Below are 14,068 nucleotides of genomic sequence, written 5' to 3' on the forward strand. Positions count from 1 at the left end.
CTATTATCTCCCTGGCTCTGTTTTCATCTCTCCCTTTCTCATGCTCTTTTGTCTCCCTGGTTCCGCTCTCAATCTGGCACTTTTACCTCCCAGCTTGTAGTATCTTGTAATTGTGAAGTTTTATTCAATTTACCGGTTGTTCTTGAGACATTGTTGAAACTCAGTAGAAATTCAAGTTTAAAAACTTGTCAGGTGCAAATAAGAATTGTTTTATTTGAAGTTCATTGGTTACAACTTGAATTTCATTTAAAAGGTAGTTTGTAGACAATTTGATTTTCTTCAAACAATCACAGGAATTATCTTCTGAGACAATAGCCTGAACACAACTTTAAAAGTCAAAGGCTGAAGTCAAAGTATGAAAATGAAATAGGAATACAGAACTTTTTTCTAATTCTCTTCCTTTACTTTCTCTCTCTCTCTTTCTGTCTTTCTTCTCTTTGTCTCTTTCCTGTCTCTTTCTCTCTGTCTCTTTCTTCCTTTCTTTCTCTTTCTCTTTCTGTCTCTTTCTGTCTCTTTCTCTTTCTGTCTCTTTCTGTCTCTTTCACTTTCTGTCTCTTTCTGTCTCTTTCTGTCTAAAATGGTGGCCAAATCATCCATGGATATACTATTTCATATCTGTCTTAAGCGATCCGATCACACCCCAATATAATCCTAATTGGTTTAAGCTATATTCAAAACACATTTGATTTGATAACAAGCCGTCCATCCTCACGATGCAACGCCACTTCCAATTGTTGCTTATCTGCAACAATTGAGACGTTATGTCATCTCATCATACTATAATTTCGAAAATGTAATTGAAACTGTTTTTTGACAGTCTAAAATGTTTCGGCTTGCATACGTTATGGAATGTGGTTCAGGCTGTTATCACAAGTGGCCTGAAATCAGAACAATGGAGCCTTTAATGCTTCCAACTTATTGCGATGGGATTCAGCCCCTGTCCTTGAAAGAATGTGATGTTTTTATCAGTGGTTCTGTGTTTCCCAAACTCATGTCTGAGTTTGGAAATTGTATGTTTCTTTCATTTTAAAACTGGGATTTAATATTTATGCTTTAAACAGCTTTTTTTTTTTACCTATATTAAGTGTATTTAAAATACCTGACTTCTACAGTCGCCCCTTTGATAAATCGAAAGATCAAGTGAGATATATCAGAATAAGATAAAATATATCATTAAAGCGATAGGATAGGTAAAAGCGCAAAGAATAATTCATTCATATTGTCATTGCAGATTTAAACAATAGAATGGAAACTTAGCATTGCAACAAGTATTTCAACAATAATCATTAAAATTCTTAAAGAATCATTATTACAAAATATAAATTAATGAATTAGTCAAATTTGATGCTACAGATTCAGTATTAATAGATTATACAAATAATTGATAATATTACGGTTAACATTTCAACAAAAGTATTTCACCTCAAATTCATCAATTGGGGGTGCAGTAGGGTTAGTGTGAATCATTCTGACAGTTGGTCCCCTGCGCTTAGCGAATAGTTCTTTGATGCACGTAGCACATTGGTATGTCATATAAATGATGAATCCAGCTGCACAGGAGAATAGGATTATTCTCATTATGGACATTCCTGTGTGTCCAAACCGCCTGCAAATTCTATCCCAGAGAGAGAGAACTTGGGATGGATCAAGTTTTTTTATTTCTTTTTGGATATGTAATACCAAATCTTTAACTTCTTCAGAGTTATCAGGAATGAAAGTGCAACATTCTGCACCAATCAGGGCACACGTGCCACCGTTTTCGGCTAGCACATAGTCAAGTGCCATTCGATTTTGCAATACCACGGTTAGAATTGTTCGCATTTCGTCAGAGATTTTGTCTAGGGCAGTGGGAGTGTATTCTGCCACATCTTGTATGATGGTTGTTATTTTATTTAACTCATTCTCCATCCTTACTTCCCAATAGAAAGGAATGATTCTAGCAAAAATTGCATCTCTAAAGATGATAGAACGTTTTTTTCTTTGAACAGTCATTTCTGAAATATGCAGGAGATTAGTCACATGACGAATGGCAGGTACCATGTATCCTAAATAGCAAGATCCTGACCAGGATCTTGGGAGCCAGGGATATGCTTTATCATCACAAATAAAATAAGTTCCATTTTGGTAGGACAAATCTGAATGCGGAATACAGGGTTAATGGTAGGGTTCTTGGCAATGTGGAGGAGCAGAGAGATCTTGGGGTCTATGTTCATAGTTCTTTGAAAGTTGCCACTCAAGTGGATAGAGCTGTGAAGAAGGCCTATGGTGTGCTAGCGTTCATTAGCAGAGGGATTGAATTTAAGAGCCGTGAGGTGATGATGCAGCTGTACAAAACCTTGGTCAGGCCACATTTGGAGTACTGTGTGCAGTTCTGGTCACCTCATTTTAGGAAGGATGTGGAAGCTTTGGAAAAGGTGCAAAGGAGATTTACCAGGATGTTGCCTGGAATGGAGAGTAGGTCATACGAGGAAAGGTTGAGGGTGCTAGGCCTTTTCTCATTAGAACGGAGAAGGATGAGGGGCGACTTGATAGAGGTTTATAAGATGATATGGGGAATAGATAGAGTAGACAGTCAGAGACTTTTTCCCTGGGTGGAACACACCATTACAAGGGGACATAAATTTAAGATAAATGGTGGAAGATATAGAGGGGATGTCAGAGGTAGGTTCTTTACCCAGAGAGTAGTGGGGGCATGGAATGCACTGCCTGTGGTAGTAGTTGAGTCGGAAAATTTATGGACCTTCAAGCGGCTATTGGATAGGTACTTGGATTAGGGTAGAATAAGGGAGTGTAGGTTAACTTCTTAAGGGCAGCACGGTAGCATTGTGGATAGCACAATTGCTTCACAGCTCCAGGGTCCCAAGTTCGATTTCGACTTGGGTCACTGTCTGTGTGGAGTCTGCACATCCTCCCCGTGACTGCGTGGGTTTCCTCCGGGTACTCCGGTTTCCTCCCACAGTCCAAAGATGTGCAGGTTGGGTGGATTGGCCATGAAAAATTGTCCAAAATTCTATGATTAACCTAGGACAAAAGTTCGGCGCAACATCGTGGGCCGAAGGGCCTGTTCTGTGCTGTATTTCTCTATAAGCAGAATATGAGTAAATATATTCTAAGAGCCATTGGTCTTCGAATGTTTTATTATTTCTGAGGTTAGGTATGCCTGTTATCCTTGAGAACCGCATAACTCTTTCTAAGCGGTTGTTTGTACATTTAAAAGCTGTGTTAACATCTACATAGTTAGTTCAATTACTATTTCCCATTGGTATCCCTTTAGGGTCCTTACTGATGAGGCAAATTGATCCTTTTTGTTTAATATTAGTTGGGAGGTTAAGATGTTGAGGTCTTTTGTCAGGGTTAAATTGAAGTTGGTGCCATCCTGAAAAAGTGTTTAGTGGATAGCCTGCAGATTTCCATAAGTTAATAGATTTTTGGATGTCAACCTGGTACCTCCCATTTTCACATGTATATGCTCCAGAACGGGTCACCACAGAGCGAGGGACACTTTGATAGATGTACCATTCTGCTGTTTCTGAAGCATTAAAGGGAATAGTTAGAAAGGGAATACCCTCCCCTGAGTTAGTAGGGGTTGCAATGCATACCCAACAATTAGAAATGTTAAAGTTTTCAGCATATATCTTAGCTGTGTAAAGGAATGTGTTCTTATTCATTTCTGATACAACATTCACAAAGTCAATCAAATAACTGAAAATTAAAATTGCGGCAAACATTTTACTTGTACGCGCGCTTCACGTGCGATGCGTGAATCCAACTTTTCTTTCCTTTTAACTTAACAGCGGATTGGGTGGTGAGAAGGATTACGAAAGGACCTTCCCACTTTGATCCCAAAGGTTCCTTTTGCAGCTTTTTGACGTACACTTCTTCACCGGGCACCAGGTCGTGTCCACCCTCCGGAGGATCACCCCACGCAACTAACACCTGTTGAGAAGCAGAGCTAACAGCATTTGTTAGATTTTGACAGTAAGACAGCAAAGCATCACTCGTTAAATGACAGTCTGCTTTCCTCAAGTCAATAGTTCCTGGCAGAGACATTGGTCTGCCTGTGATGATTTCAAAAGGGCTCAGGCCCGTTGTTCTATTTGGTGTTGCTCTAATGCTGCATAATACTATTGGCAAAGCTTGGACCCGATTCATGCCTTCCTGGCTGTATTTAGACAGTCTTTCTTTCAAAGTTCGATTCATACGTTCCACTTGTCCTGATGATTGTGGATGATAAGGACAGTGTAAATTCCAGTTAATGTTTAGTAGTTTACAGACTTCCCTACAAACAGCTCCTGTAAAGTGGGTTCCATTGTCTGAGTCAATGCTAGCTGGTACTCCCCATCTGGGAATAAAGTCTTTGCATAGCACTTTGGCTGTATGGGCAGCTGTCCCTCTTCTAGGTGGAGCAGCTTCCACCATCTTCTGAGACAATAGCCTGAACACAACTTTAAAAGTCAACGGCTGAAGTCAAAGTATGAAAATGAAATAGGAATACAGAACTCTTTTCTAATTCTCTTCCTTTACTTTCTCTCTCTCTCTTTCTGTCTTTCTTCTCTTTGTCTCTTTCCTGTCTCTTTCTCTCTGTCTCTTTCTTCCTTTCTTTCTCTTTCTCTTTCTGTCTCTTTCTGTCTATTTCTCTTTCATTCTGTCTCTTTCTCTTTCTGTCTCTTTCTGTCTAAAATGGTGGCCAAATCATCCATGGACATACTATTTCATATCTGTCTTAAGCGATCCGATCACACCCCAATATAATCCTAATTGGTTTAAGCTATATTCAAAACACATTTGATTTGATAACAAGCCGTCCATCCTCACGATGCAACGCCACTTCCAATTGTTGCTTATCTGCAACAATTGAGACGTTATGTCATCTCATCATACTATAATTTCGAAAATATAATTGAAACTGTTTTTTGACACAGTCTAAAATGTTTCGGCTTGCATACGTTATGGAATGTGGTTCAGGCTGTTATCACAAGTGGCCTGAAATCAGAACAATGGAGCCTTTAATGCTTCCAACTTATTGCGATGGGATTCAGCCCCTGTCCTTGAAAGAATGTGATGTTTTTATCAGTGGTTCTGTGTTTCCCAAACTCATGTCTGAGTTTGGAAATTGTATGTTTCTTTCATTTTAAAACTGGGATTTAATATTTATGCTTTAAACAGCTTTTTTTTTTACCTATATTAAGTGTATTTAAAATACCTGACTTCTACACAGCTCCACACTCAAGTCTTCTTCTTTCTTGTGCTGTTTTATCCTTCTGGCTACACTCTCAGTCTTGCTCTTTCTTGTGCTCTTTTATCCTGCTGGCTCCCCTCGGGTCGTAGTTTTTGCCCGCTTGCCCCTTTCTGTGTATCTATCAGCAACTTTTCCTCACCTTTATTGAAAGTGAGATATGTTTGGAAAAGTTCAGAAATCTGATCAGCTTCTTTTGTGTTTTGGCGAGGTTGGATATGGTTCTGCTTACATTTTGATACCTATGTAATTTGCATACTGAGTTGTGTTGCCCAACTAGACTGTCCAGATTCCACTTTAGTGACTCTCCCATATAACCGTTGCATCATTAATGAGGTATTGAATGCAACATAGCTTGAACCCTTTGTGAGCTTGCATTAAATTCAAGCAACATGTCGTAAAGTAATGTATTAAAGAATAAACAATAGTATAGTGGCAATTCTTGAAGTGAATTTAATGTGTATCATAGATTCCTGTGCTTCTCACTTTCCACTGAAGCTTGCATACTTTCTGCCTGTCGGTGTCCCTCCCCTCTTCTGTTGTAATTTTGAGCTCAATGCTCAATTAATGATCTCTCAATTTCAAACAGATTAAGTTATGTTTAGCAGAAGGTAGGGCCCACTTTTAAAAGATCTTCTTTGGCAATCACTCGCTAACGAGTATTGTCCACCTAAGAAACTTGTGTTACTGACCACTGGGCAGTGCACTGGTTTCCTCTAGGTAGACACCTAGTACGGGATATCTTTTATATCAGCAGACTGGATTCTCTGTCAGCCGGATTCTCCATTTCGCCGGCAGCCTACTCTCGCCCGGGGATTTCCTGACGGTGTGGGGGTGCCCATAATGGGAACATTGGCCAACTGCCAGGACGGAGTATCCCGCTGCTGCCGGGGGCATGGTGCAGTAGGACGGAGAATCCTGCCAACAGTCCTTGACAGAGGGTCGATCCAGTTCCAGTGGCAAGGGAACCGTTACGATTGGGGTCTTCCTATTCCTGCAGCCGCCTTCCGCCATTGAAGCCGTTGGTACCATCCGAGGATCTTCCGCCTTCCAAATCTCAGGACTTGTTTTGGATTGGGCTTTGACTGGAGCTGAAGGCTCCCGATTGCATTGTTCTCGGGATCAACGGAGTGTTCAAGCCTCTCCACCATGCCAAAATGGTAATCCAAGGAAAGGATTATCAACTGCTTAGAAGGCTTGTTTCTGTTTAATTTCTTCCAGTTGTTGCTTCTCTTCTGCAAGTGTTTGATGCTTTCTATTGTTGTTTTAAGTTGCCAAAGTTCTCAAGAGGTTTTTGCTGGCTTCAAGGCTTCTGCACAAACCAGCTGCACCCAGACATGGATGCACTAGTAGACATTCCCCTTGGAATTCCTCCTAACTTGAATAATAAACCAAGGCTACAAAGCAGGAAGTGCTGCTGGAGGGAGCAGGAGTGGGGAGAAGGACTCTTAGCAGGAGGCCATATCCATCCAAGGTGCTCAGAGAGCAATTCTCCTGCTTGAACCTTAGTGAGGCACAATGTATGTGCCATGAAGTAGGCATGGTCACAGAGGTGTGGCCATGAAGGGAGCTGATTGAGTGGGGTGGCATTGAAGGGGGGGGGGGTTGAGAGGGGATGGAATTTGGGGTCTACATAGCGGGGAGTCGCTTAACCTGGGGGGGGCTGGTGTGTAGTTGCTGGTAGCAACCTTTGGGGCAGGAGAGGTTGAAAGGAGACCCTTTGAAGGGCCCTGAGGCCAGCAGTCTTTGGAGTGTTTGTTGCAACAATCTTTTTTTAATTCGATCATAGGACGTGGGTGTCGCAGGCTGTGCCACCATCTTTAATTGACCTTGAGGGGGCCAGTTAAGAGTCAACCACATTGTTGTCTGGAGTCACATGTAGGCCAGGTCAAGTAAGGATGGCAGATTTCCTTCCCTAAACGACATTAGTGAACCAGATGGATTTTTACGACAATCGGCAACGGTTTCATGGTCATTATTAGACTTGTAATTCCAGATTTTTTTTATTGAATTCAAATTTCGCCAACTGCAGTGGAGGGATTTGAACTTGGGTCCCCAGAGCATTACTCTGGGTCTCTGGTTAACTAGTCTAAAATGTGGATATTGTAAGGAACATAAAGGGTTAACGTAATGTTACTACTCTAGTCACTAGATGGTGCTATAGAGCAACCATATAAATATCACATGCTTCCTTGACCTCTGGGAGAGAGTGGAAGGGAGCCATACTGAGTAGGTGTGAGATATTTAGTTGATAGCATAGTTTAGTATTGTAGAAGTGTCGTGAATTCTTTACTTATCTAATACCTTTGCAAATGGTAAAATCTAATTAAGTGTAGCATAATAAATTAGCTTTGTTTGTTTAACACTGTGTGTTGTTCTTTGTCAACACTACTACCTTCACCAGCCTGAAGAACAATACAAAGAACACAACACAGTCCAGTGACAATACCACTATGCCACTGTCTCCCCGTCAAATACTTGCCAAATTTGGAGCACTGTCTTAACCACCAGCTATACAACAAGCATCTGAGAAATAGGAGTGTGAGGAGAAGGAAATGACAGAAAGGAGGCAGCTTAGACAGCTCCTTTCTGCCTGTAATAAAAACTCGAATATAACACCATAACTGCATCTTCAATTCCCAATCACCAACAGCCCCACATCTTACCTTCTGTTGGTGACCATCACAGAATCCGCTTAGCCATAATGCAAAAATAAATGCCAGGCAAAATAAACATACCAAACCTAATGTGGAAATGAAATAATTCCAAATTATATACAAAAGCCAACTAATCACCCTTGTGCATTCCCATACACTCTGTTTTACAGCTGCCTTTGTCTGTCCTGCTGCTCCAGTGCAGTGCTGCCCTGTGGCTGCTGCATGGCTGGTGAAAGGGTGCTGACTTTTACTTGTGGAGATTTCAAACGAACTTGGAGGACGAACTTGGTCAGCTTTAGTCGGCCTCAGTTCAGCATGGGCAGCCTGGGATGGCTGGCTGACGGGCAACATCAAGTGCATTGGCTGAATGGCAGGGCGGATGCTGCTTTCTAAGAGGGGGATAGCAGTTTGTGCTCCATGTAGCCACTACCACACCCCCGGGACAGTGCCTCAGCAAGCCTAGTAACCTTTTGGGGGACAGATTGAACAGCCCCTCTAATGTATTTTTGGAGTGTATGTATGGTTTGTTTAAGGGCACAGCATTTTTTTTTTTGCATGGCCATGTATCCATGATAATTTAAAGGGAGCAACTTGTGTGCTGCCTGTGTGGGATCGTGAGGGTTGCTGCATAGCTGTGCAGCTTCGTGGGAATGCCGGACAGATTGTTGGGTTCCTAGATACCCTCTAGACCGTTTTGCATGGTACAATTCGCAGCCATGATGGTAGCAAGCTAACCTTGAATGACTTCCTCCTGAACATTTTATACATCAATCCGACTTCTGATGGAAGCTGCTTGTGTTACAACGCAAGCTGAGATATTGACCACTGCACCATGTATCATAGTTGGGTCCACAAGTGTGCTGATGAAGTTGGTCAGCATTGCTATGTTGAAAAGGTTAAGCTCCAAGCTCCGGGCAGAGCTATGTGTCAACTCCCCCATGCTCCATGAGATTGAGTGGCCTTTCTGGCAGGCTTCCCAACGTCCCAAGCATTTCATTGTGCGTAATGAGCAGCATTCCTCTGTAGTCTTCCCATCAAAGTCCTCAGCTGACTCCCATGCATCAGAACTTATGACCTCTCCTTTGGGTGAGCTGGCACCTGTGCTACTTTTGTTGCAGGTCACTTGTGCCTGGGTTCTCACCATGTGCAGCCCTCGCCTCTTGCACTTTCTGTTAAATGTGCACAGTATTAGCATCTGAACTGGTGGCTGCAAATGTGGAATCAAGTGACGGAGAATCTTCATCAACCCTGTCTTCTTTCTGTTCCTCCTCTATCTGGCTGGTTGCAGTTTTTGACTATTTGAAAGGAGAAAGATATGAGCATAAGATTGTGGTGCATAACATGGAGAAAAGTACATCTACAGGCTTGACCATGTGCAGCTTGTAAATCCTAAAGATTATGGGATGAAGAGGTGGGATGTGAGATATAAGTAGACCATCAACTTCAATTGTTTCAGCTGTGCTGCTTGCCATAACCTAAGCAATGGGCATCCCAATAATTGCCAATATGCCCTCCCGCCCTTTGGTGTAGGGTTAGCAGCTACACCTTTCCCTCTCGGTAACTCCCTCAGCCTCTGGTTGTGCAACACCCTTCATTGGAAGAGTGAGTGTCGTGCAATCTGTTGGGTGATGTGGTTTGGCAATGGTTCAATAGGTCCTGTTATGTGCAAATTGAAATGTGGGTGTGAGGCTGCCAGCAGTGCTAAGCGTGAAGTGTATGAATGTTAAATATGAGTTCTGATTATATGGATCGCTGGTAGATGAGCAATGGAGCTGTGGTAGATTGAGAAATGTCTGAGACCAGTGGTGCAGTTGGTCATATATGACATTTGAAGATGGATTCACAAACTTTTGCCATTTCTGTTAGGTCATTAAATTGCATTCAGAGGTACTCTGGCCCTCACTTGACAATCTGGTCCATCAGCTTTCTGTGCATGTGTTATGGAGGGCCTCCTGGGCCCTTGCGAAAACAGGACATCGCCCCGTTCCACTTCATTCATCTAGAACTCTGGCACTATGTCTGAAAATCTAGGAACCCTCACTTTCCCACATGATATCATTCAATATTTCATAGATTGGATTCACTTCCTGCATGACTTCCAGCACCTGCTTCTGCCTCAATGTACCTTCTCTTTAATGGGTGCAAGCTAGCTCTTGGTGATACAAGCCTTACACGATGATGACGGTGTTCAAACATCTAGCCAATCAACAACTCTATTAGGCCTGGCTGGATGCTGAAATGATTTAAGACAGCAGGCAGCACAACGTTGCCACGTTGCTTCTGCTGCAGTAAACAGGTGCATGTTATTCACGAATTGCAATCACTGTGCCTGTTGTCATGGGCTACCAGGTTTAACTCCCCACAAGTCAGCTGCTGTCAGGCTGGCCGTATGTATTCTGCAACAACGTAGTGTTGCCACTACTTGTGGACAGTTCGGTCGAATCAGCTGCACCCTGATTTGTTAACCTTTACTTTGTCCTGTACAAATAAACAAAGGTTCCAGTTTTATGTGACCTATTATTTACTGAGTGAGTACAAATCCCTAAAGACCTGCAATCACCTCCTAATTTGCTGAGTTTGACATGACATGGAAGATCCTTACAAATTGGGCTCTCTTATCACAGTTTTGGTATTCTTGTTACAACATCATGAGGTACGTGCATTTGTTAAGGGCACAGCACCGATTACTGAACTCTGTACTTGACATCCACTGGTTTAGGTGTTTCAAGTATTCTGTGTAGAATAAGCAGGCAAGGTGTTTGTAAGAGGTGGGGCCCAGCTGTCATCAAAGGCCTTACTTGTTAAACATATTTATCTTGTTCTAATCTTGGCTTAGGAGAAACCAAGAAGAATGATTGAGATTTAGCTCAGTGGGTTGGGCAAGGCCATTCCCTGTTCGTGCAGTTTGCATTGTCCCTTGTGCTAGTTAATCACAACTAGCAAAAAATATTTTGAGTGTCCTTTAAAAATGGCAATGCTAAACTGGAATGTAGATATCTGGGGTGGCAGGTGGGGTGGGGTGGGTGTGATAATTATGACAAAGGTTCCCATATGCGCAGTTCGTCAATATTGAAGTCACTGTACATTCTGCAAGTTTAAAAAGCAAAATGCAATACTTTTGTGTGTTTTCAGAGCAGCTGTTGGACAAAACATCAGCCCAAGCATCTTGTTCAAGGTATTTCCAAAAACATTCTGAACTGCGGATTCCAAGAAAATTCAGTGGCCAAGCAATTGGAGATTTACCCAAAGGTCTCAAAGGTGTGTTGTGTATCAAGATGCTTTACTGGTTAGCTCTGTTTATTGATGAGGCATTCTAATTTTTATAAGGCACCATCTATCTGACTTTATTAGCATCACCGTACCTTATATTGGATCCTTAATTTGACAGTCTGATGAGTTTTTTAAAATTATTTTTTTAAATTTAGAGTACCCAATTCATTTTTTCCAATTAAGGGGCAATTTAGCATGGCCAATCCACCTACCCGGCACATCTTTGGGTTGTGGGGGCGATATGTGGCAGGGTGAATGTGCAAACTCCACACGGACAGTGACCCAGAGCCGGGATCGAACCTGGGGCCTTGGCGCCGTGAGGCAGCAATGCTAACCACTGTGCCACCGTGCTGTCTATGACTACATTAATCAGGTTAACATGTTTTTTTTTCCTCGGTCTTCACAATAGCATATTTCAACATTCCACATTTGTTTTCCATTCTGCATTTGTAATAGTTCTGCGTTTGTTTCATTTCTAGGATCTAATCTGGTGAAATGTTTAAAAGGTTGTTTCCAAACTGGTAAGCCTGTTAAATGAGTTCCTCCAGTGGATAGACAAAACACAATGTCAGATTGGACAACTTCATGAACCAAAGGCTTAACACTGAGATAACCCAAAACCATTGTGGTTGGTGAATATGCAGTCTTATCTATAAATTTCCTTTTAATAAAATCAATTTCTTGTTAATATCAAATGTTTTAAATTCATGCTCCAATTCTCTGTTTCAGCATTGAACATCTGAAGTCTATTTATTGCCCACAAAGAAAGAGGTTGTTGCTGTTTGTACAGGCATCAAACCTTTGGGGATTGTGGCATAATGCCAAAACAAATGGAGGTGATCAACTTGTCATTCCTGTCAGACAAAGAGAAGGAAGAAATCATGGAAGTTCTCCTCCGAGATGAGAAGTTGCGTATGTCTGAGGAACAGCGAATACGGTAATGAGGGGAGAGAAGATGTTGGACAAAATTCCTGACTGCGATTGTTTCTAAATTCTTCCATTTGTAATGACACATCAAGCGGCATTCCACACACAATGCCCTCTCCCAGCAACCCCGACCCACAGTTTTAAACCATGAGGACCCAAAGTTAACAAGATTTGCATATGAATGATAATTTCAGCTATCTCCCTTGACAATATGTTAATGGGAAAATGCTTTTAAAGTAAAAAGTTTTTTTTACCATACATGCATGAATATTAGGTTGTATTGTAAATGTTCAACAGGAGCAATGGTACAGAGTTCAACCGCGTCCTTGTACTTAGATCAGAGGTTCCCAAACTTATTTTTGCTAAGCAACCACTTTGGCGTCGTGTGCACATCCCTCTGTTTAAGGCGCAGAAGGAATGAAGCTAGTCTTTGAAAGTAGCAAGGGATGGACAGTAAAGAATTGGCAATCCATTTTACAGGCATGCAATTTGTTTTCCAGAAATCAGGTCCACGTCTAAAACAATTGGCCTGCTTCAAGCTTCTGGTAAAGACCAATAACACCAGCTCCAATATTTGTACACAAGAGGATTTTATTCTACAAATTAGCATAGCCTACTGCTTAAGACAGAAAACACAGTGCCAATATTACACAGCTGAATAAATATGAACATAAAGCAACACTTGATGACTCACCCATATATCAGTGAATGGGATGAACCTATTTATTAGTGCAATCTAAGATTGATTTTGGAGGGTCATTTGCAAATCGACCTCTAAATTGTAGTTACTTCCATATTTGTTTTTGATGTAACATAAATGAACGCATTGTATGCAGATATATGGAGGCAAGTGGGCATGCATTCGAGCGGCTCTTTCAGAGAACTTGGGGAAACTCTTTTTGAAATGAGAGGCATTGATTGTTTACCCAGACAGAGTCACCAGAACTATTGATGAACTATTGAACCATTAGACGCACCTTTTGGTCTAGTCCTCGAAGATGAATTTTGATCTATGTTCTCTCTTTCAGGAAAACATTCTGTTGGATTTTGTGCAAAGCTTAGACAAAACAGAGCTGTTTCTGATTTGTAGTAATTGATGACGATGTACCAGAAACAACTCTGATCAGACCAACTTCCATTTTTAGAAACAGTGTGAATTCATACATCTGATGCCATGCTGGGCTGTGATTTTCCTTGACAATAATTCGAATTTAAAAAGTAGAAATTCAGACTTCTGTATCACCTCAGATTGAATCGATGGCTCTCCTTCTCAGTCAGCCTGTCCTCAATCCCTGTGTTCCTTGCTGAGCAGTTCAATTTGGGAGCGGGGGAGGCGGTGTCAAAGTAATATTGTCACTGGACTAGCAATCCAGAGACCCAGCAAGATCTGAGGGTCAGGGTTCAAACCCCACCATGGTAGACCCGAGTTCCATAAAAATCCGGACTTAAAACTCTGATGATGACCATGAATCAACCACCTGGATCACAAATGTCCTTCAGGGAGGGAATTCTGCCATCCTTACCTGATCTCCAGACCCACAGCAATGTGGTCATTTGGTTGATTCTCAAATGCCCTCTGAAATAGAGGGCAATTAGAGATGGGCAATAAATGCTGGCCCAGTCAGAGACGCCCACATCCAGTAAATTAATTATTAAAAATCCTGTGTCTACCACCAGAAGGAAGCCTCTGTTAATTGTGCCCCTAGATGATTCATTCACTTTTGGTTCTGTGATTTCATTAATGAGAATTACAGCAGTTTACACCAACACTGTCCCATTAGGCAACTTGGGATGGACTGTAAATGCACCCTTGTGAGAGTTACCCAAATCTGGAGAACATTAAAAAATAATGATAATTAGGTTGATTCGGCTGATATTCTTAGTAGAGTCTAATAATATAATTGATGTCACCTATCATTGCTATTTACTTCGTATTGAATAGGTGCAGGGTTTGTGCTGGTGCAGGCCCAAATAACAC

The 14,068-nt window shown here is 41.7% G+C and overlaps 1 protein-coding gene across 6 annotated transcripts in view; it reads left to right on the forward strand.

Annotated features, from left to right (window-relative positions):
* Nucleotides 1–14,068, forward strand: part of sytl4 (synaptotagmin-like 4) — a 132,549-nt gene that overhangs the window by 55,997 nt on the left and 62,484 nt on the right. For 2 of the 6 annotated variants that reach the window (XM_038775370.1, XM_038775372.1), the window contains exons 2-4: nt 11,026–11,151; nt 11,643–11,791; nt 11,893–12,100. In XM_038775370.1, the coding sequence (XP_038631298.1) occupies nt 11,982–12,100 (119 nt within the window). In that variant the 5' untranslated portion in view covers nt 11,026–11,151; nt 11,643–11,791; nt 11,893–11,981. Of the gene's footprint in view, nt 1–10,527; nt 10,547–11,025; nt 11,152–11,481; nt 11,537–11,642; nt 11,796–11,892; nt 12,101–14,068 lie in introns of those variants that run through there. The other 4 variants (XM_038775373.1, XM_038775374.1, XM_038775371.1 and 1 more) reach the window with 4 other exon arrangements.

This window comes from Scyliorhinus canicula, chromosome 17 (assembly GCF_902713615.1).
Source record: "Scyliorhinus canicula chromosome 17, sScyCan1.1, whole genome shotgun sequence".
NCBI classification, from domain to species: domain Eukaryota; kingdom Metazoa; phylum Chordata; class Chondrichthyes; order Carcharhiniformes; family Scyliorhinidae; genus Scyliorhinus; species Scyliorhinus canicula.